Source organism: Macaca thibetana, chromosome 11 (genome assembly GCF_024542745.1).
Source record: "Macaca thibetana thibetana isolate TM-01 chromosome 11, ASM2454274v1, whole genome shotgun sequence".
Classification (NCBI taxonomy): Eukaryota; Metazoa; Chordata; class Mammalia; order Primates; family Cercopithecidae; genus Macaca; species Macaca thibetana.
The window spans coordinates 66905338-66925449 of record NC_065588.1 but is presented as its reverse complement, the minus strand read 5'-3'; the positions used below and the strand labels follow the sequence as shown (position 1 = coordinate 66925449).

The 20112-nt window shown below is 38.4% G+C and overlaps 1 protein-coding gene across 2 annotated transcripts in view; it reads left to right on the top strand.

The window, feature by feature from the left end:
• PTPRR (protein tyrosine phosphatase receptor type R) overlaps positions 1 to 20112 on the top strand; it is a 279496-nt gene that overhangs the window by 116965 nt on the left and 142419 nt on the right. The window contains exon 1 of one of the 2 annotated variants that reach the window (XM_050746582.1): positions 12292 to 12640. The exons of the other annotated variant lie outside the window; for it this stretch is intronic. Coding sequence (XP_050602539.1) covers positions 12620 to 12640 — 21 coding nt within the window. The 5' untranslated portion in view covers positions 12292 to 12619. Of the gene's footprint in view, positions 1 to 12291; positions 12641 to 20112 lie in introns of those variants that run through there. 2 annotated transcript variants of the gene reach the window in all.

Sequence of the window (20112 nt, the reverse complement as noted above, 5' to 3'; positions counted from 1 at the left end):
CGTGTACAAGAGCAGGAGAAAACCAGTGTCCCAATTCAAAGACAGGCAGAGAAAGTAAATTATTTCTCACTTGGGGGAGGGTGAGTCTTTTGTTCTATTCAGGCTTTCAACAGATTGGAAGAGGCCCATCCACAATGGGGAGGCAATCTGATTTACTCAGTTTTCCAATTCAGATGTTAACATCATCAAGAAACACTCTCACAGACATACCCAGAATAATGTTTAACGGAATATCTGGGTACCCCATAACTGGTACCCCATAGCCCAGCCGAGTTAATACGTGAAATTAACCATCACAATGGACTTTAAGAAGGTGGAGCCCAACTCCATCTGTTTCCAACTAAGAATGCTGAACACCAGATATATAAAGGAACTGCCTAGTTTGTACAATTAGAGGAAGATTCAGGGTCATAACCTAAATCTTTATATTTTATTATAAATCTTTTTACTCTATTTTTACTTAACTCTCATTCTACTATGCTACATTGGTTCTTTTTAAAAAATTGTTATTAAAACTAATTTATTATCTTCATGTGAATGAATACCATGTGTGGTGGGACTTGGGGGGAGAAGGTGCATCGCTTAATAGACATGTGGCCTTAGGAAAAGTCATCAATACTTTTTTTTTTTGAGATGGAGTTTCACTCTTGTCTCCCAGGCTGGAGTGCAATAGCACAATCTCAGCTCACTGCAACCTCCGCCTCCCTGGTTCAAGCGATTCTCCTGCCTCAGCCTCCTGAATAGCTGGGATTATTGGCATGCGCCACCACACCCAGCTAATTTTTGTATTTTTAGTAGAGACGGGGTTTCACCATGTTGGCCAGGCTGGACTTGAACTCCTGACCTCAGATGATCCACCCGCCTCAGCCTCCCACAGTGCTGGGATTACAAGCATGAGCCACCACGCCTGGCCTCATTAATACTTTTGAGCCTCAGTTACCTCATTAGTAAATGAAAATAATACCTACTTTATGAATTTGCTGTAAAGATTAATTGGGTCAATGTGTTAAGTTTAAGTATTTGCAGTGACTGGGACATAGCAAGTGTTACCTAAGTGTTAGCTCTTTTTATTATTCTTGATATGAAACTTTATATATTCAAGTTTCTGCTTATTGCTCCTCTTAGCCCCATCCTTTTTTGCCCTAATCACTGACCTAGTGTGTCAGCAGGTTCCTGACTCTCTTTGATACCATATCTCATTTTGTAAGTACTCATGAACTTCCACATCAAGCTCTATAACCTAAGCACAAAAAAAAGGGAACAGTATGTCTAAAATGCAGTGGGTAAGGGGGAAAGGGTTTAAACAAGTTTCAAGAGACAGGAAGCCGCTTGATCATGCACCTCTGGTGTTTTAGTATGCCTATTCTTTGTTAGCTTTTGGTATTTTGTTTTAGCGAAATCGCCAAACTAATGTATGTGCCCACATTCATTACAGTCTCAAGCGCCTTCAAACATTGGTTGTTATATTCCCAGATGCTGGCTGCACCTCCAGGTAAATAGGTAGACTGAACATCAAAGAAACCAGAACTGTCTACGCTGTCATGTATTTTAACCATATCTTTGTGACTATTGGTTTCTTCTGAATCACCTGTTACAATGTGATTAATATTTATGATGAGCTACTAATTAAAAGGGCTGGCTGAGAAGCCTCCCTGCTGCTGCGCTCTCTGAGATTCTGCCCCATGACCTGCCCTGCTACGTGACAAAGTGTTTGTGGCATGGATTATTATGGGTGCTGTAAATTTAAAAAACGGCTTGGACTGGACTTATTTTATAAAAACTCATCTCTTCTTTGAAATGATTTGCACATCAAACATTTAGAGTGCTCTTCTTTTTCTCATCACCAAAGATATTTTCTGATGTTTATTTCCAAGAAAGAGTTGACTTTTTGTTACTTAATGGAAATTTGAGAAATTTGATATCTATGTGAAAATATATACCCATAGGGTAAAAAAATCAGTTCTGTAACATCTTTAATGACAAAGAAATATAAATATTACATCTGAACACTGCTTGTTAGAAGTACAGATTAATTTCTCTCATGGCTCTTAATTTCTTTGAAATGTCATCTTGCCAAAGCTCAATATATAAAGATGAAGCTTTATTTTAGAGGAAATAAACATGTGATGCTGGGACCTCAATTGAAAATTTTAACAACTAAGGAATCAAGAACAATATACTTAAGTAATTATAAAATAATACATTGAGGTATGTCTAGATTTAAGAGTGTTTTATTTAATATAGGTACATATAACATACATGTGGTATGTGTATATGGCATGCATATCCAACACATATAGACATAGACGTATCCTACATGGCTAAATGGTGTACTTTAAGCTATAGGTACTCTGGACTGTTATTTGAGGATAAAAATTAATGTGTACACGTATGGTTAGGGAGGTAAGTGGAGCTTAGACTTCTCTTTCTCTGACTGGTGCCCTTAAAAGATTGCTTATGGAGCCCCTTATACTTCTTCTACCAAGATCCTTAGACTACTTTTTGTTATTTACTATTTCCTTCCACTTTTTATTATTTTCTGTTTGCCTGCATTTATTTATGCAACAAAAATCTATTGAGCACCTAGTTATGTACCAGGAACTAGGATAGGCACTGGGTTAAACAAGGCAAAGGGGCTCACTCCTCAAAGAGCTAACATTAAGACAACAAATAAGCCCACACAAATGGGGTTATTAGAGACTATAATAAGGTCTGTGTAAGATACATACCAGATACTGAGATAGAGAATGTGATGAGGGTGGGGGTGGGATGCTTCTTTAGATAAAATGATTAGAGCGGCCTCCATGAAGATGGGCATTTAAGCCAAGACCTGATGAATCAGAGTAAGCAGCATTTCAAGATTTGGCAGATCAACATTATGAACCGAAGGAAGGGTTTGCAAAACAGAAACTAGGGCAGTATGGCTGGAGCACTGGAAAGAAAGACAGGGCCACTGAAGTGAGCCAGAGACATAGATATGCAGGGCTCTGTAAACTAGGGTGAGCTGTGGAGCGTGTTGTAAAAGCAGTAGGAAAAGACACCTTAAAGAGTTTCTGCACGGAACACATAAAATAGATTTGATCTAGTATATATTTTAAAAATATTTCTCTTGACGTTATATGAAGAATGGATTGGAAAGGGACAAGAATGGAAGCCGGGATGCTATAATAGTATCCCAAGGCATAGGTGACAGTTGCTGAATTTGGTGCTGACAGTGGAGACAGATAAAAATGGGAAGATTTTCTTGTATATTTGGAAGTAGAACTAACAGATCTGAGGATGGAGTGGGTGTGGTGAGGGAAGAACATGATTCACAGGTACTTCCCAGGTTTTTACTTGTATAATTGAATGATTAGTAGTTCCATTTACTAAAATGGGAATGTTAGAATGACAGGTTTAAAAATAATCAGAATCTCAATTTTGGGCACCTTGAATTTGAGATTCCTTTTAGACATCCCAGTTGAGATACAAGGTTAAATATAAGAGTCTGTGGAACTCAGAGGAAAGACCTTGGCTGAAGACAGAGACATTTGGAAAATATCAGCACATAGAATGTGTAAAACATGGGACTGAATAACATTTCCTAGGGAAAGAGTATAGAAAGAGTAGAAAATAGAAAGTGTCCAGGCAGGAACCCTAAGCCTCATCAGCATTAAGAAGTTGAATCGAGGAAGAGGAGCCAGTGAAGGAGATGAGAACGAACACCACTGGCATTGGAGAAAACCCAGGAATATATGATGCCACAGAAGCTAAGAGAAGAACGTTTCAAGAAGACAAGAGTACTCAATGGTGCCAAAATGATCCTGAGAACTAGATAAGGACACACAGTGTCTATTGGACATGGCAGTATGGAGGTCATTGGTGAGACCATTGACATGATTGGTTTATTTCTGTTGTTGAGATAATGTCAGATTAGAGTGATTGAAGAGTGTAACAGAGATGACAATGAGGCAGAAACCGTAGATGATTTGCTTGAAAATATTTTATGTGGAAACAAAGAAGTGGGACAATGGGTAGAGAGAGACGTGGAATCTATAAAGGTTTAATTTTCCAGGTAACTTACATATATTTATACACTTGTAGGAATAACCCAGTAGTGAAGGAGAAACTGATGATACAGAAAATGAAAAGGAAAGAAAATTCTTGAGAACACAGCAGGGGGTGGGAGCATAAGTGGAGGGATTTTGCCTTTGATAAGAGCAGAAAAGAGCTTTCACAGTACTGTGAGGACAGAGATGAGGCCTTCATAACTACTGTATGCCCAACATTCCTTGGCATATATCAGAAACTCAATAAATATTTGTTGAGTGAATCAAGTAAACATTCATTCCAAGCCAGGGAAACAAAACAAGAGTACATCCAAAGAGAAAGCTTGAAAGAGCAAGGCATAGTCAAGAGCAAAGAGAAGGATATGACTTATCCATACTCCTTCATGAATTATTGCTTATTTTATAATGTGTTTAGACAATCTAGTTAATTTTTTTTTTTAAGACAGAGTCTTGCTCTGTACCCTGGGCTGGAGTACAGTGGCGCAATCTCGGCTCACTGCAACCTCTGCCTCCTGGGTTCAAGGGATTCTCCTGCCTCAGCCTCCTGAGTAGCTGGGATTACAGGCGCACACCACCAAGCCCAGCTAATTTTTTGTATTTTTAGTAGAGACAGGGCTTCATCATGTTGGTCAGGCTGTTCTCGAACTCCTGACCTGATGATCCACCTGCCTTGGCCTCCCAAAGTGCTGGGATTACAGATGTGAGCCACTGCGCCCAGGCTTAGTTAAAAAATTTTTTTAAATCACACTGGATTTTTTTTTTAATGTACAGCTACAGCCAATGTGGCATTTCATTAATTTCCTTTTCATGGTTTATTTATGTCTATTGTGATCCCCTAAAAATGTAAATTCTCAAAGGAAGAGATGTGTTTTCTACCTTGGTAATTCATTTTTAGACACAGGGCAGGAATCTAATACATTTGTTGAGAAGCATGTAATTTTCCTTAGCTTCCATGATTATCTTTACCACTGATAAAATTACTGATTATGTTAAACCAAAACACATATTTATAAATCACATATCTATTTTGTCTTAAAGGTGCTACTTGGCACTTGGTAAGATTTAATTCACAGTCATAGAGTCAATGTTTACAAGGCTAGGGAAAATATAATGTTAAAAAAAAGTGTATATTCTAATGAGGGACACATAAACTCATTTTACTCACTTTTATTGTGTCTATGTCAGGGCCGTCAAATGAAATGGAAGGCAGATTATCTGTCATTAAAAATCTGCTAAATACAACTAGGCATGACGGCTCATGCCTATAATCCCAGCACTTTGGGAGGCCAAGGCAGGTGGATCACCTGAGATCAGGAGTTCGAGACCAGCTTGCCCAACATAGTGAAACCCAATCTCTACTAAAAATTCAAAAATTAGCCGGGCATGGTGGCAAGCACCTGTAGTCCCAATTACTTGGCAGGCTGAGGCAGGAGAATCACTTGAACCCTGGAGATGGAGGTTGCAGTGAGCCAAGATCGCACCACTGCACTCCAGCCTGTGTGACAGAGCGAGACTCTGTCTAAAAAAAAAAAAAAGAAAAGAAATCTGCTAAATACATTTTGAACATATAGGACCCAATAAAATGTTTTTGACAATTTGTTATTTAGCAATTGCCTTCCTCAAAATACATGGCAGTGAGCAGTACTCCAAAATCAAGTACCATAAAGTATGCACATCAAATAAGATGCATTTGATAACCAAACATATTTAAGATTTTTGTTTACTTTTTGTATCAAGAATAATTCTACCAATGACAATAAATCTTAAAACTTTGTCGCTGCCTTTGGGATAAAGAGAATAATAAATTTTGAGGTACTCATATATTTCTCTAGTTTGCAATACAAATTGATATGTATACACACTCTAATGGACTGTATGAATAATAAATGATGCAGCTATATTTTTATCATGGTAATAAAAAGTCAAAAGTAATATACTCAGAAGAATTCTTATGAGTTAATAACAAACAGTGAATTTATTCTCACACATTCAGTGGATGAGGATTTATCTTATTTTAGGGTTACTGTGAAATTTTCATTTGTGGCTTTCTGGAAAATCATCAAATGTTGATCAACTTTCTTATTATTCTGTTTTGAAGCTATTCCAACATCCTATTTACTTGAATTTGCTGGAGTCTTCAAAGAATATTATAGTTATATTTAGAAAGAATGTCACCTTAGGAAATAGGAGATGTAATTTAATAGAAGTTGGGTGTGTAACAAAAGAGCCCCTGAGAAAGGGTCATTTGAACTGAGACCTGAATTTTGATAAATAGTAAGCCAGGTAAAAAATGACAAGGAGAATATGTTAGAGTATGTGGCATCCCAAAAGGTTTTTTTTAAAAAAACAAACATACTGTCCTAGCCATACTAGCATGACAATAAGACTTGCATTATAACAGAGATTTGTAATCTCCCTACCCTCTCCCTTACCACACCCCTACACATCAATTATCACTAGATCTCTAGCCCTTCTCAATTGTCCCACTCTGAATCTCTAGAAGACATCCACTTTCTCTCGTAAGAATGGTTCTTTTGGTTTTGCATGACATATGCAGAAGCGAAGTTTTCTGCCCTTACTCTCCAGGTCACCTTCTATGGAATCTGTCACCTTCTGTGGGGTCTCCTGTGCACAGGAAATTGCCATAGCTGTTGGCAGTGCCATAGCTGTTGGCAGTGGTAGTATCTGCCCGTGGCTATGTCAGGATTTCCAGGATTGATCCCGATGTCATTGATATCTGCACCAAGGACACTGTTCTCTACTTGCTGCTGGGATTCAAGGTCCTGTGTCTAATCATTGAGGACCCATGTGTATTGATTAGCTGTCAGAGGCCCTCTGGGCTTGAAGCTCTGCACTAAATACCACCAAAGGAAAGGGAGTCTTCTCTTGTGTCTTTTCCTCCATTTGTGTGTGTTCCTTAGTTATGTATTTGCCCAAAATGTCGTAGAGGCTTCGTTTCATTTTGTTTTTATTTCAGACTTCATTTCCCCAGAGTTCTGACACAAGTTTTGATCTACGTTCCTCTTCCCTCCCCTCCATTTCACTCCAGTTTATTGTCCTTAAATTCCTCTTTTGAGACCTAGCCCTCAGGTCACTTAGGACAAATTTCATTCTGAGAAGTTATTTTGTCATTCATGTAAATAGACACATAATTATTTCTAGCTCATAGTTCTTCTGGTTATGCCAGATTTTCCTGAATCCCCAGGTGGACACACCATTATTTCTAGCAATGGCCATTCTCATATTAGGTCTGTATTTTTGGCAACTGAGTTAAGCAACAAACATCTTTTACAAAATATTTTTATAATGTGATTACATGTACATTTTTAAAATTTCACATATGATTCCAGAATTTTCATCTGTTGTCTACGGGGGGACTCTAGAGACAAAATATCTGGGTTAACTAGCTAACATCTTCTCCGCAATTTTTTCAAACACTGTTAAATAGTTCATTAGTAAAGAAATGTGGTTAGCTTGTGGTATATGAGGGAACTTCAAAAAGTTCATGGAAAATGGAATTAAAAGATAAAAATAAGAAATATAAATCTTATTTCTCAACAAAAGCTCCATTTTAAGTTCAAGACAATTTTGTAGACAATGATACCAGCCATTTAGTCTATCCCTAAGGAACTGAGGGTCCTGGGAATTTAACTATGTCAATATAATATTTTTTACATCATTAACTGAAGAAAAATTGGTGCCCTTTAAATATATTTTAAGATTAGGAAACCAAAGTAAATGAGAAGGAGCCAAATCAGGACTGTAAGTTGGATGCCTAATGATTTCCCATCAAACCTCTCACAAAATCGCCCTTGTTTGATGAGAAGAATGAGCAGGAACATTGTTGTGGTGAAGAAGGACTCTCTGGTGAAGCTTTCCCAGGTGTTTTTCTAGTAACGCTTTGGCTAACTTTCTTACAACACTCTCATAATAGGTAGATGTCATTGTTCTCTGGCCCTCCAGAAAGTCAACAAACAAAATGTCTCGAGCATCCCAAAAGACTGTTGCCACGACCTTCACTCTTGACTGATTCTACTTTTGCTTTGACTGGACCACTTCCACCTCTTGGTAGCCATTGCTTTGATTATGCTTTGTCTCCAAGATTGTACAAGATTAAACATGATAAAGCCATTTTTAATCTCCTGTTACAATTTTTCAAATAAATGCTTCAGGATTTTGATCCCACTTACTTAGAATTTCCATTGAAAACTCTGCTCTGATCTGGGCATGATTCTGACACCCAGCATGTTGAAACTTTGCTCAACTTTAATTTTTCATTCAGAACTGTGTAATCTGAACCAATTGATATGTCAATAGTATTGGCTATTGTTTCTGTTGTTAATCATTGTCCCTCTTCAATTAGGGCACAAACAAGATAAACATTTTCCTTGCAAATTGATATGATCTGCACTGCAGGCTTTACATTCAACATTGTCTCATTCCTTCTTAAAATGAGTTATCCATTGGTAAACTGCTGATATCTTTGGTACATTGTCCCAATAAACTTTTAGTAGATCATTAATGATTTCACTATTCTTCTATCCAAACTTCACCATAAATTTGGTTTTTGTCTTTCCTGAAATAGAAAGAATTCTGCTAAAATTCTTCAATTTTGGAAGAATTAATGTCGCTCTGACAGGGGCTCTTTTCAAACTGATATCTCATTCTTCTTAGTGCCTCAAACTAGATCCTGTTCAGACATGTTACAACAAGTTCATTTGAGTTTATTTTGTGCAAAAAAAATTTTTAATTGATGCATCTTTTTTTCACAATATGCATTTTCCATGAAGATTTTGAAGACCTCTCATATAACAGAAGTCAGCATGTGTACAAAATTTAGTGTTTTTCTTAATATCTATCCCCATATGAGAATTTTTTAATTATCTGAAACGTAAAGTTTTTAAACAGTCTTTAAAATAATTACATCTTATTGTCCATATTTTTAAAATAAGCTAATTGTAAAATATAAGTTTGAAATTTACATCACTTATGAGATGCCACTATTAGTAAATTATGACATAGATATGAGATATGACAAAAAAGTTCACCAAGAGACAACCATACTAAGCAGAATGGGTCCAATCTTTACTTGTCTCCTGAAGAATAGCCACATGACATAGTTGAAAAATTAAATATGGGGTAAGAAGGCCTAATTCTGCCACTTATTAGTCGTCATTTAACCATTTTGAATTTCGTCTGTGAAAATCTCTGCCCAACTTAATAATAACAAAACTACTTAATGGTAACATTTATTGAGTGCATATTAGGTTCCAGGCAACATCCTACACATCTTAGAAGCTTTCTCAATCAATCCCCTTAACAACTTCAGACACAGTAGACCATTATCTTCTCTTTCAGATGAAGAAACTGACCTTGTGAGAGGTTAAGTAACTAGCCCAGGTTTATCCAGCTGAGTTGAAGAGTTATGCTTCAGACCCAGACAGTCTGACTTTGAATCATAGCACTTAACTGGTGTGCTGTACCTAATGTGAAATGATGTCCAAATGTGGAGAGTGGTATTAACTCTGAAATCATTGTGGTTTTTTGCCTCTGAGATATGTGGTTGAAGCAAGTCATTTCTCAAAAATAGCCACTGCATTCTCTGTAACAGTCAACTGCCATCATTTTCCAGATAGACATGGTAATTTTGTATTTTAAAAATATCTGCAATTGGCTCAACAAAATATTTTATTCAAATTCCATCACCCACAACTATTTTGCATTTTTTGGATCTTATAAAACCATTACATCTTATAGACTAACAGATTTATGTAGTTGTAATTACCATATACATATATTTGCATTATGTTTATTTCACCTAATATTATAGACCTTTATTCATTCATCCAAAAGATATTTATTGAGCTTCTGCCATAAGCCAAGCATTATCTAGGCTCTGTGGATCATCAGTAAGCCAAACAGCCAAAATCCTTGCTCTTTTGAAGCATACCTTCTAATAGGAACAGAACATAACACATCAATGATGAGAAGTGCTAAGGAAAAAAATAATAAAGCAAGGTAAGGAGGCAGACGGTGACAGGAAGGGTGGTATTCTAAAAAAGTCTGATTAGCGGAGGCATCTCTGAAAAGGTAATGTTTCAGTAGAGACCTGAATGAAGGGACGGAGTGAGCCCTGCAGATATCTCAGAGAGAGGATTTCTAACAGTGAGACAGTTTAAAAAGGCTCTGAGGCTGGCGGGGGCTTGGTGTGTTTGAAAAGCAGCAAGGAGACTAAAATGAAGTGGAAGATGAGGAAGAGTGGTGGAAGATGGGGGGGTGCTATTAGAGAGATCAAATAGGACCATGTCAGATTATAATTTTATTCTGAATGAGTTAGAAGCCTTCAGAGGGTTTTTTTAAAAAAGTACTGGCATGATCTAATTTATGGCTTCAGAAATTACTCCAGGTTTTTGCAGAAAATAAACTATAAAAGGCAGAGTGGAAGCAGGGAGACCTGCTTTGGCAGTGGCTTTGGCCCATGATAGATGTGGAGGTGGTAGAAATGGTCTTGTTCTGAAAATTGTTCATAGTTAATGCTAACCGGTTTTACCAACTCTGGAGGGAAAGAAGGGAGACAAGAATGATGGCTGGTTTGTTTTTGTTTTTTGTTTTTTGTTTTTTTGTTTTTGAGATGGAGTCTCCCTCTGTCGCCCAGGCTGGAGTGCAGTGGTGCGATCTCGGCTCACTGCAACCTCTGCCTCCCGGGATGGCTGGTTTTTTAACCTGAGCGCAGGAAAGATTGAAGTTGTTAGTTATGGAAAGGAAGAGAATTGACAGAGGAACAGATGCAGGGTAGAGGTGAGTAGAGTAGGAATCAGGAGTTCAGTGTGGACAAGATCCAGTTAGTTATCTAAGGAGGTATGTCAAGGATGCAACTGGATGCATGAGTCTTGAGTTCTAAGGGAGAGATCCTGCTTAATTTGAGACTATAGAGGAAAAGAAGAGAATAAGAATTGAGCATTGGGCTGTCCATTGTATAGAGGTGAGGAAGATGAGGACAAATAAGCAAAGGAAACTTGAAAAGGAATGGCCAATGAGAAGCAAAACTAAGAAAATGTGGCACCCTGGAAGCCTAGGCAGGAAACGGTATCAGGGCAGAGGAAGGAATCATTTGTGTAAAGGAGGAAAGTCAACAGGAGGAAGATTAAGGATTGAACATTGGATGTAGCAATCCTGGTTTAGTTTAACAGGAGCTGATACAGGGAGAATGGGAGGTGGAAAGAGGAATTAGAAACAATAAATATGGGCAACTCTTTTGAGACCTTTTGTTTAAACTGTGATTAACAAAAAGAAACGGTAGCCGGATAACAGGATATTTGGATTTGTTCGGCTTTTGTTTTAATGTGAGAAATATTATAACACATTTGAATATAAATTAGAAAGATCTAGTAGAAAGGGTGAACTAATGATGCAGGAATGAAAGGCAGAATTAGACAATTATATCCTGTTGATGTCACATTATCCTTTTTACTGTTGATGTAACATTATCCTTTTTACTGTTGATGTTCATTTAAGTTGCTTCTGATTTTTTACTATTATGTCGCAAAGCAAATACTTGTGCCTGCTTATTTTTTATTCATTGAGATCATTTTCTTAAGATAAATTTGCAGATGGGGAATTACTGGATTAAAGATGATGAACATTTTTAAGACTCTTAACAGTGTCCTATTGCCTTAAAATCAATTCCATGTGCCCAGTAATGTATAAATGATTAAGTTTTATTGCAACCTTGCTAGAGTTATGTCATATAACTTGAGTCCATAATTCATGGAATTCCTACTGTTTCAACTACCCTTTTTCTATCAGACTATTCGCTTCTAAAAGACGGCGATAATGTCTTAATTTTTTCTTGCCATCTAGTTTTTAGACCAAATATTTCTCTAATAATAATAATTACAACAGTTATCTGAAATCCCTCTGGGTTCAATCGTAATGGTATGTGTATGGTATGGTGAGAAAAAAAAATCATCAGTTTGAAAATCAGACCAACCAGTATTTGAACCCCAGATTTGTTACTTTGCCTCTGATTGAGTCCGTTTAATTTGCTCATCAATATAAAAATTAATAATAATCCTTGTTTCTAAGTCATGCTGACTGCTAAAATAAGATATCTGTAAAGCCCCTAGCACCAAGTAAGAAAATTTTGGTGGAAATAGTGGAACTTTGAAAAGAAATTTGTGCTTATTATGAAAATAGCTTATGAGCATTTAATATTTTTTAAGTCAGGAAGATAAAAACATTCCTCATGCAACACACCTTGTCCACAGCCCATAAAGTTCTCATCTTACAGTTTTGCTAATTCCCATGGAAAAAAAATCCCCATGAATTTCAATTCTAGTAAACTGTTGAAACAGCAAGCACCTGGGATATCTCTTGGGAAAGCACAGGCTGCTACAGTAGACCTGGGATCCGCAATGTCTCTAGAAATAGTACCAGGCGGTTACCTCCAGGTGACTAAATGAGGCTTCATCTCAGCACACAAGCTTAGAAAGCTTTACGATTAGTCCTGCTTGCTATGGTGAGGAAATAACAGAAAGAACAGTACCAATGGAAGCCAACTTCATCACAACATGCAGTCAGTTTCCAAACAGGTAAGATAATCTCTCATGACAGGCAGAGGGTCCTTGGTGTAATGTTGAGAGCTTAGAAGGGTAAATATTAAGATTTATGTCTATATCTGTTCATGTAAATGTAGATAAATGAGTCAGCATAGAACCTCTGTGATATCTAGGGAAATATCTTTAACCTAAAAGTCTGAAATTAAAAGAAAATGCTATGCAACCATTCAAAATATCTTAATAAAGATCCTACCACAATCATAAGGAGTTTCTTGTAAAATTCATAATCATCCTAAGGAGAGTAGAATTACAAATATGTTCACTTGAACAGAACTCAAAAGTTCGTAAAGGACCTTGAGTGGAGCAGATATTTTCTTTGTTTTGTTTAGTGTGGTTCCCACACTGACATCGGGGAAAAGATGACTACGACTAGAAACGAAAATTGAGAGAGGATTACAGTGGGTTAATTCACTAAATCTAGACATTTTTATAATATTGACATCCCGGGTACCCTGTGTTTGTGTGCAGACTTCACTAAAACACTAGTCAGTAGCTTCTGTTATAATTGCATGTGGGGTCCAGTGAGTGAAAGTCAGTGCTATGAGACATCATCAGCTAAATTCCCAGCTGGGGAACTCAGCTTTCTTGTTTTTCATCAGTAAACCAAGAACCTTACTCTAACGTTGACTTAAATATGGCTCTTGTTAAAAATGATATATAAATTTATTAGTTAATCTGTATAGAAAGTGCTATCCTCAGGTGAAAAACCCCACACAATGTTTATTTCACTTGTTTATTTCAAAAAGTATGTATTTAGTTTCCACTGTGTTCTAGGCATTGTACAAAGTTCCAGACAACAAAGATTAAAAATAAGAATTTAGTTTGAATATTTAAAAACAATATAATGATTCTGCTGTTGGTACAAAGTTATAGATAATTTTAATTTTATCTGTGGTCCTTGATGATGAATCACAATGTCAAAAAATAATGCATCTGGTGTTTACATCCATCTTAATAACAAAATTGGATTAACTTTCTGTCTGATTCAATATTGCAGAAAACAGTCATCAAGATGGCCCAAATAAATTATTTGATTCAAGAAGTCAAGCTCTGTTTCCCACAAAATAAAGGGCTGCCAGATTTGATTTTATTTTTTTAAGTACATCTCTGGTGTGAGACATGAGCAGGTAATAATGCCAAATTATGGCTTGGCAAGAATTTCCAAGCAGGATTTAGGGCTTAGCGGCAAGATTTCAGACTAAAGGGAAAGGAAAGTTTTTAGTGATTTTCTTTTAATATTTGTTGCATATATAGTTTTTAATATGAGGAGGACTAACCTGTTTAAATCTATCATTTAAAAGAAATCAAGCTTTAAAGAAGATGTGGCTTCTTAGCCTTGTACACCAAAATATCTTGCCCTACAGCATTCATAGTCTTCAAGTTAATTTTTAAAATTGCTATTGCGAATTACTCAGTTGATAATTGATGCTGGATTCTGTTGTATCAAATTAGCCATTTCTATATTTAGCTGTCACAAAAAGGAATAAGCTATAAATAGTCTCCCTTGTTTTTCTGATCAATATATGCACTTCTAACAATTTAATAATTAGATCAGACATAGTGCAATGCTAATAAATACCATGACCCCAATCTTCCTAAAAGAAAAAAAAAAGAATCTTACTGTGGTAATTGAGAAGTAATAACAGGATGAAATAGGCAGAGTCATGTTGTGCTTTAAAGTTATGCTGCAGACAACATCACTCAGAATCTTTCTTTTCTAGAAATGAGATGGTTCTCAAGGTGCTAATCACTAAAATAACACATTGTGGAAAATTATATGCTTGTTGTTATTTTGCCATATCCTTCTTCAGTTGAAAGGACCACAAAAACACTAGCTAAAACTTATTCCACACTCTGCCTTTATTCATTTTAACTATGCAGAAAATTATTAATTCCCCCTGTGACAGAAAAAATCAAGATTACTAGGAATAAAAGTTGAAGGACATTAAATCAGAGTTTTTATTTGCATCTTAAAAGCACATGCCAATAAACCTAATTTTACCGTGTTTCTTGGAGAATTGTGTAGTTCACCGGAAGAGTGAAAACACAGAATCCTATTACAGCCATTGAAGTGAAACATAAACTACTTCACGGAGGGAATAAAAATAAAAGTAAAGGTATAACACCCTTCCACGGAGCATTAGACTTCAAACTACCCTTGTAATCAGACTGATGTTTCAGAGCTTGTGTGGTCTCTGTGCCCCTTCAGAGCTTAAGCTTTTGCACATGATCAGCTGAAAGTCCCCAAAGAATCTATTCCTGTTGATTGAATATAAGCACATAAAAGGTAGCCATCTCCTTATTTCACCTACATCTGAAATAAAGCTCCAATGACCTGTAAGGATTGTTAATTTCTTCATTAAAAAAAAAAAAGTAGTATGTATATATTCAATGACTCAGGACAGTATCAGTTTATGACTAGAATGCAAAGTTCTTGGGGGCTGAAGGATTAGTATTTTGCCCATGTATATCTACTTCTAAGCATCCCTAAATGTCACTTCGAAGTAATCTTGGTCTCAATTCTTACTGAACAGTGTAGTGAAAAGTCTTCTCTGTCCTTTCAGAAAAGCTCCATGAATGAAGAAGTCAGGGCTGTGATGATTAGAGTTTTGTTATTTTGATGGTGCTGGATGTAGAAACCTGAATTTGTCTGACCTCGTTTTTCAGACATTTGCCTGAGTGTTGAGCTTTTGTCCACACAGGGTTTCTGCCTGACCCTGATTCCAGTCATTTTCAACTCAAGCTTTGGCTCCTGGGTTCTGCCATCAGCATGAGAAATACTGAAGGAAGGGGAGGGGAGTAATAACTGAGGGGAGGCTGAAAGAGAACAAGGAACAAGAATAACTGGGAAAAATAACATCCCAATAAAAGATTGAAAACATAATCGGGGGAGTGGAAGGTGGAAAGTTCTGTTGACTCAAACATATAATAATGAGAATTGAATACTCTGTTAAAAGCAAGTAACTCACTATTATGTTTGTTTACTGTACCCAGGATAATATCTATTTGTGGTTAAATCGTGATTTTTCTCCTGTCTCTAAAGAACTTTGCATTAAATCTGTTTTCTTCTATTTCATCCATAGACCTGTCTGTAACTTTTATAAAAATATTTTTACAAGCATAAATGGACATGAAGTCACAAAGTACAGAAATGATACTATCATAAAAAGTATACAGAGTATTATTTCAGATTTTATGGAAGCTTTATCTCCTCCAGTGAATTTGTACTTGGAAGAGTGGAGACCTTCACCATTTCATAATTTTTAAAAACAGCTTATAAGGATGGGGGCTTACTCAAAATTGTATAGAATTTAAAATTTCCAGAACAATGTACAAAAGTTCTTCATTTAATTTCTAAATTTTAGGTCTTTGCAGGTGAAAGAAAAGTTTTTATCACAAGAATGTTATTAGGGGATGTGAAAGGGGACACTAATTAAGAGGTAATATTAAAATAGATGACAGAGATTAATGAAATGAAGGAAAAACTAGGTTATAAAAAGCATTTCAAATGAGTAGGATACAGGATTCTATTCTAAATCATTAAATTTGGCTTTGTTTCAATATTAATATTTAATTTGTAGTGGTACAAATGAAAAGAAAGATGAATATGAATTTAATTCAATGTCTTTAAAGAGTCTTCTACACGATTTAGGATTTGAGTTGCATGTTCACAGAAGCTGTAATGTGAAGGGGCAGGATGGAGAGTGAATGGAAACAGAGATACTGAACTCAAATAACTGTTCTTAAAATGTGCCGTTTTGACCTTCAACCTCGAATATATATATTCTCTCCAGAAACAAATGATAGCATTTCAGCAAAACCAAATTGTTTTGACCATTGCTTTTTCCTGGGGCCTAGAGTTTCTGATTGACTTTTGGTGAAAGCTCCTTAACTGTAAACACTGCAAATCCAATCAGGCCACTTTTTAATGTTGATATTATTACTATTCTGGTTACTACGTTCAAGAGCTTCATTTCATCAACAAAGTTGTTCCTCCACTTCCCCTTGTACTGAATATTCAAAGAAGTCACTAAGGTAATCATTGTCAACATTGACGTGTAGTAAACGCATATCTTCAAGCCTAGTTTACTGTTACCTTTTATCTGCCACTTCTAGCTGTTTTATAGCTAATAGTGACGTCAGTGGTGGCCATCTGGTGCGGCGGCTGCCATCACACCGGCCGCTGCAGGGAGGGTGTCGGGAGGAGGCAGACAGACCCGCCCAGCGGCAGCCCGCTGCCCTGGGGACTGCCCAATGGGGCGGGGCTGGGTTGTGCTCGGGGCAAGGGGGAGCTCTGGCTAGCCCCTGAGCTCCCGGGCCACAGGCGTAGCTCCGAGAGACAGGTAGAGCTCTCGGCAGCATCCATCCAGCCCCGCTACTAGCGCAAGCCCAGCAAGGACCTGGAGCCCCCGCCTCAGGCTGCCAGGGGGCGTGGCCAGGTGCCCTGCTCCATGGAGCCTGCGGAGCCGGCATAAGCGAGAGCCCTGCCCCTTCCAAGTTGGCAAGTGGGAGCTCCCCAGGTGCAACTGCTGCAACCTGGGCACCCCTGTGCTCTCGGGAGCCGGGAGTAGGCAGAAGCCCCGCCCTCCTGGGCAAGGCTGCAGCTGCCCAAGTCAGGGCTGCGGATCTAGGCCTCCTGCTCCACTGGGCAAGCAGGAACCTGCTTCCTCTGCTCCCAGCTGCAGCCACCCAAACCTGAGTTGCAGACCCAGGCATCCCTGCATTCTTACCCTTGCAGGCTGGAGTGCCTGTTTCTGCTGCCTGACTTCTCCCTACTCTGGGCACCTGCTCTCATCTGGGAGCAGGGTTGGGGCTGAGCCCACTGCTCAGGGCAGTGCTGACGTGTCAGCCCTCCACAGCCTTACACCCCCCAGACTTTGGGTGCCAAAAAGAGGGGAAACTAAAGGGGGACTGAGGGCAGCTGAATGCTGACCTGCAGGTGTCTCTTGGTTCCAGCAGCCTGGGCACCATGGATGGCCATGGGAGGCAGGCTCCTGGGCAGAAAATGGCAGGTCCCCAGTAAAGCCTGGGGGCCGGGGCTGCCAGTCCTGCAGACCCAGAGCAGGAGCTCATGGTGCTTTTTCCTGGGCCCACCCATGGCTGCCTATGAACTAATTAGCATGCACTTCCCCACCCTCTGAGACCCATAAAGGCCTCAGCCAGAGCAGGCAGAGGGTGGAGAGATGAAGAGGGAGAGGAGACAACCAGCTGCAGACAGGAGCTATCCTCTCTGCTGAAAGTAGGAGAGGACAGAACAATCAGCTACAGAGAGGAGCTACCCTCTCTACTGAGAGTTTCAGAGACGTGGGGAGATGGGACTACCAGCTGCAGAGAGGAACAGTCCTTTCCAGGGCCTCCTCTCTGTTGACAGCAGTAGATGTCTGGACGACCAGTAGCAGAGAGGAGCTACCCTCTCCAGGGCCTCCTCTGTGCTGAGAGCTGAACACTCCACAGATGACCAGCCTACAGAGAAAAGCTATCAACTGTGGGTCTGCATTGAGCTGTTCTAACACTTAATAAAGCTCATCTTTGTCTTGTTCACCCTTCACTTGTCTACATACCTCATTCTTCCTGAATGCAGAACAAGAACTTGGGCAAAGGTGCCACCAGCCACAGAGGTTTCTGGCCAGAAAATCGACACCCCAAAGATCCCCTATCAATAGCTCACGTAGGGTCCACATTAAAGACTATGAAAGGGATGCATGTGTCAGGTGAAGAAACTGAGCCTCATTTTCTTCTACTGAGAAGAAATTTGACCAAGGCCACTCGACCCAGGTTTGAACCCAAGTCTGCCTTACTAACCCATATCTTAACTATTATTTGATACTGTGGCAGTTTTTGATTGGTATTTGCTCTCCTACCTGCGACATCTGAACACACAAAAATATTTATTTTGTTAAGCTGTGCTCAGGCTCCCTAGCAGTTTAGAAAACAGGCAAGCACTTTTAAATGTGTGAGCACAAAATTCAAGAAGCTCCTGAATATTGTCCTTGTCCACAAGGTCTTACCCTTTATAAACAAGAAATTTAGGTATCTTTTCTCACTCTCTATCAATACTCATTTAGCTCTTTTGTGAATTGTTTTAATTAGCTTATCAATTGATCATAACAACTGAGCCAAGATATGAAAAACTCATGAAGTTGGTATTGTAACTGTTTATGAAATGTCTCAACGTATTATTCTTACCAATACTGTTAGTATTGTTATTTCATGTGTTAAAAGGGGTAGCTCATCAGTAATATAAGGAGCTTAAGAAGGAAGAGTAAGTCATCTAAGATACTGTTGCTGTAGTATAAAGGTCATAGTTATTTAAAACTATGGGGAAAAAATGTATTCTCTCTGTTTACCATCCTCTTTACCCTTTTGTTCTGACCAAAATTGGTCTGGGTGTCCTGCCTATTTCTTCATTATACCTCACTCCTTCACCTCTTAAAAGAGTCAATATACTAACAACATACTAATTTTAGTTTACTAAGACCAAATTGTACCAACCCTTAAAAACTCACTCAATAACGCTTTGGCATAAAAAAGTCTGCAGTTGTACAGAATGCACCTATATGGCTGCGCAAGGAACTTGCACTTTTCATGTGAGTTGCAGTGAGGATCACATGGCCTCCCAATGCACCTTGAATCACATTTTGAGTATCAGGACTTAAAGGCTTCCAATTACCTACTCATTAACACGTCAGCCAGCCTTTTTCTTTTCACATTTTCCTTAACCTCCAGCAGTATCTGGCTCTGTTGAGAAACCTCTTTTGGAAACTCTCTACTCCTGACTTCCATAACACCATTTACCATGATGTTTCTCTGACCTGTCTACAAGCATAGATATCTGTGCTGAAATAAGGCCACCTAGCAAGAAAAGTTGTAAAGTTGTAGAGCCCATTTTTTTGGTCTGACTTTTTGGTGCCATGTATTGGTGTTTTAGTGGAAAAGACATAATAGCTCTCTCTCCTGCCTGGAAAAGACAGAGGAATTGGGCTTACGGAGATCAAAATGTCAATTCTATTGCTGACAGAGCTGCTGAATTTGTGACTTCAAAGCATGAAAGTGATATTCTGTTATGACTGCATCTGCTTCAAGCAAATTTTCTCACCAGTCACAGGCAGCAATGGTAAACCGCAGCACTCCCCTACAGGGACAATGGCTTTGGGGCTTACTTTACCACGTGCAAAGAACAGACCAGATTATATGGTCTTTACAGGCAGGCAGAACCCTAAAGGAAAACACAGAGCTACACATGCCCCACTATCTTATTCCAAATGCACCAATTACACAAGTCACTTTCCCTCTCCTAGGGAGACTGATGAGAGGAAGAATCCAGGAATATTATTATATTAAAACTGCTACCACACAGAATAAAACATCAGGACTGGGTAATAAAGTGTTTCCTGCCCATATAATGGAAAGTGGAAAGCCATAGAAATGTAGTAGCTATAGCATCA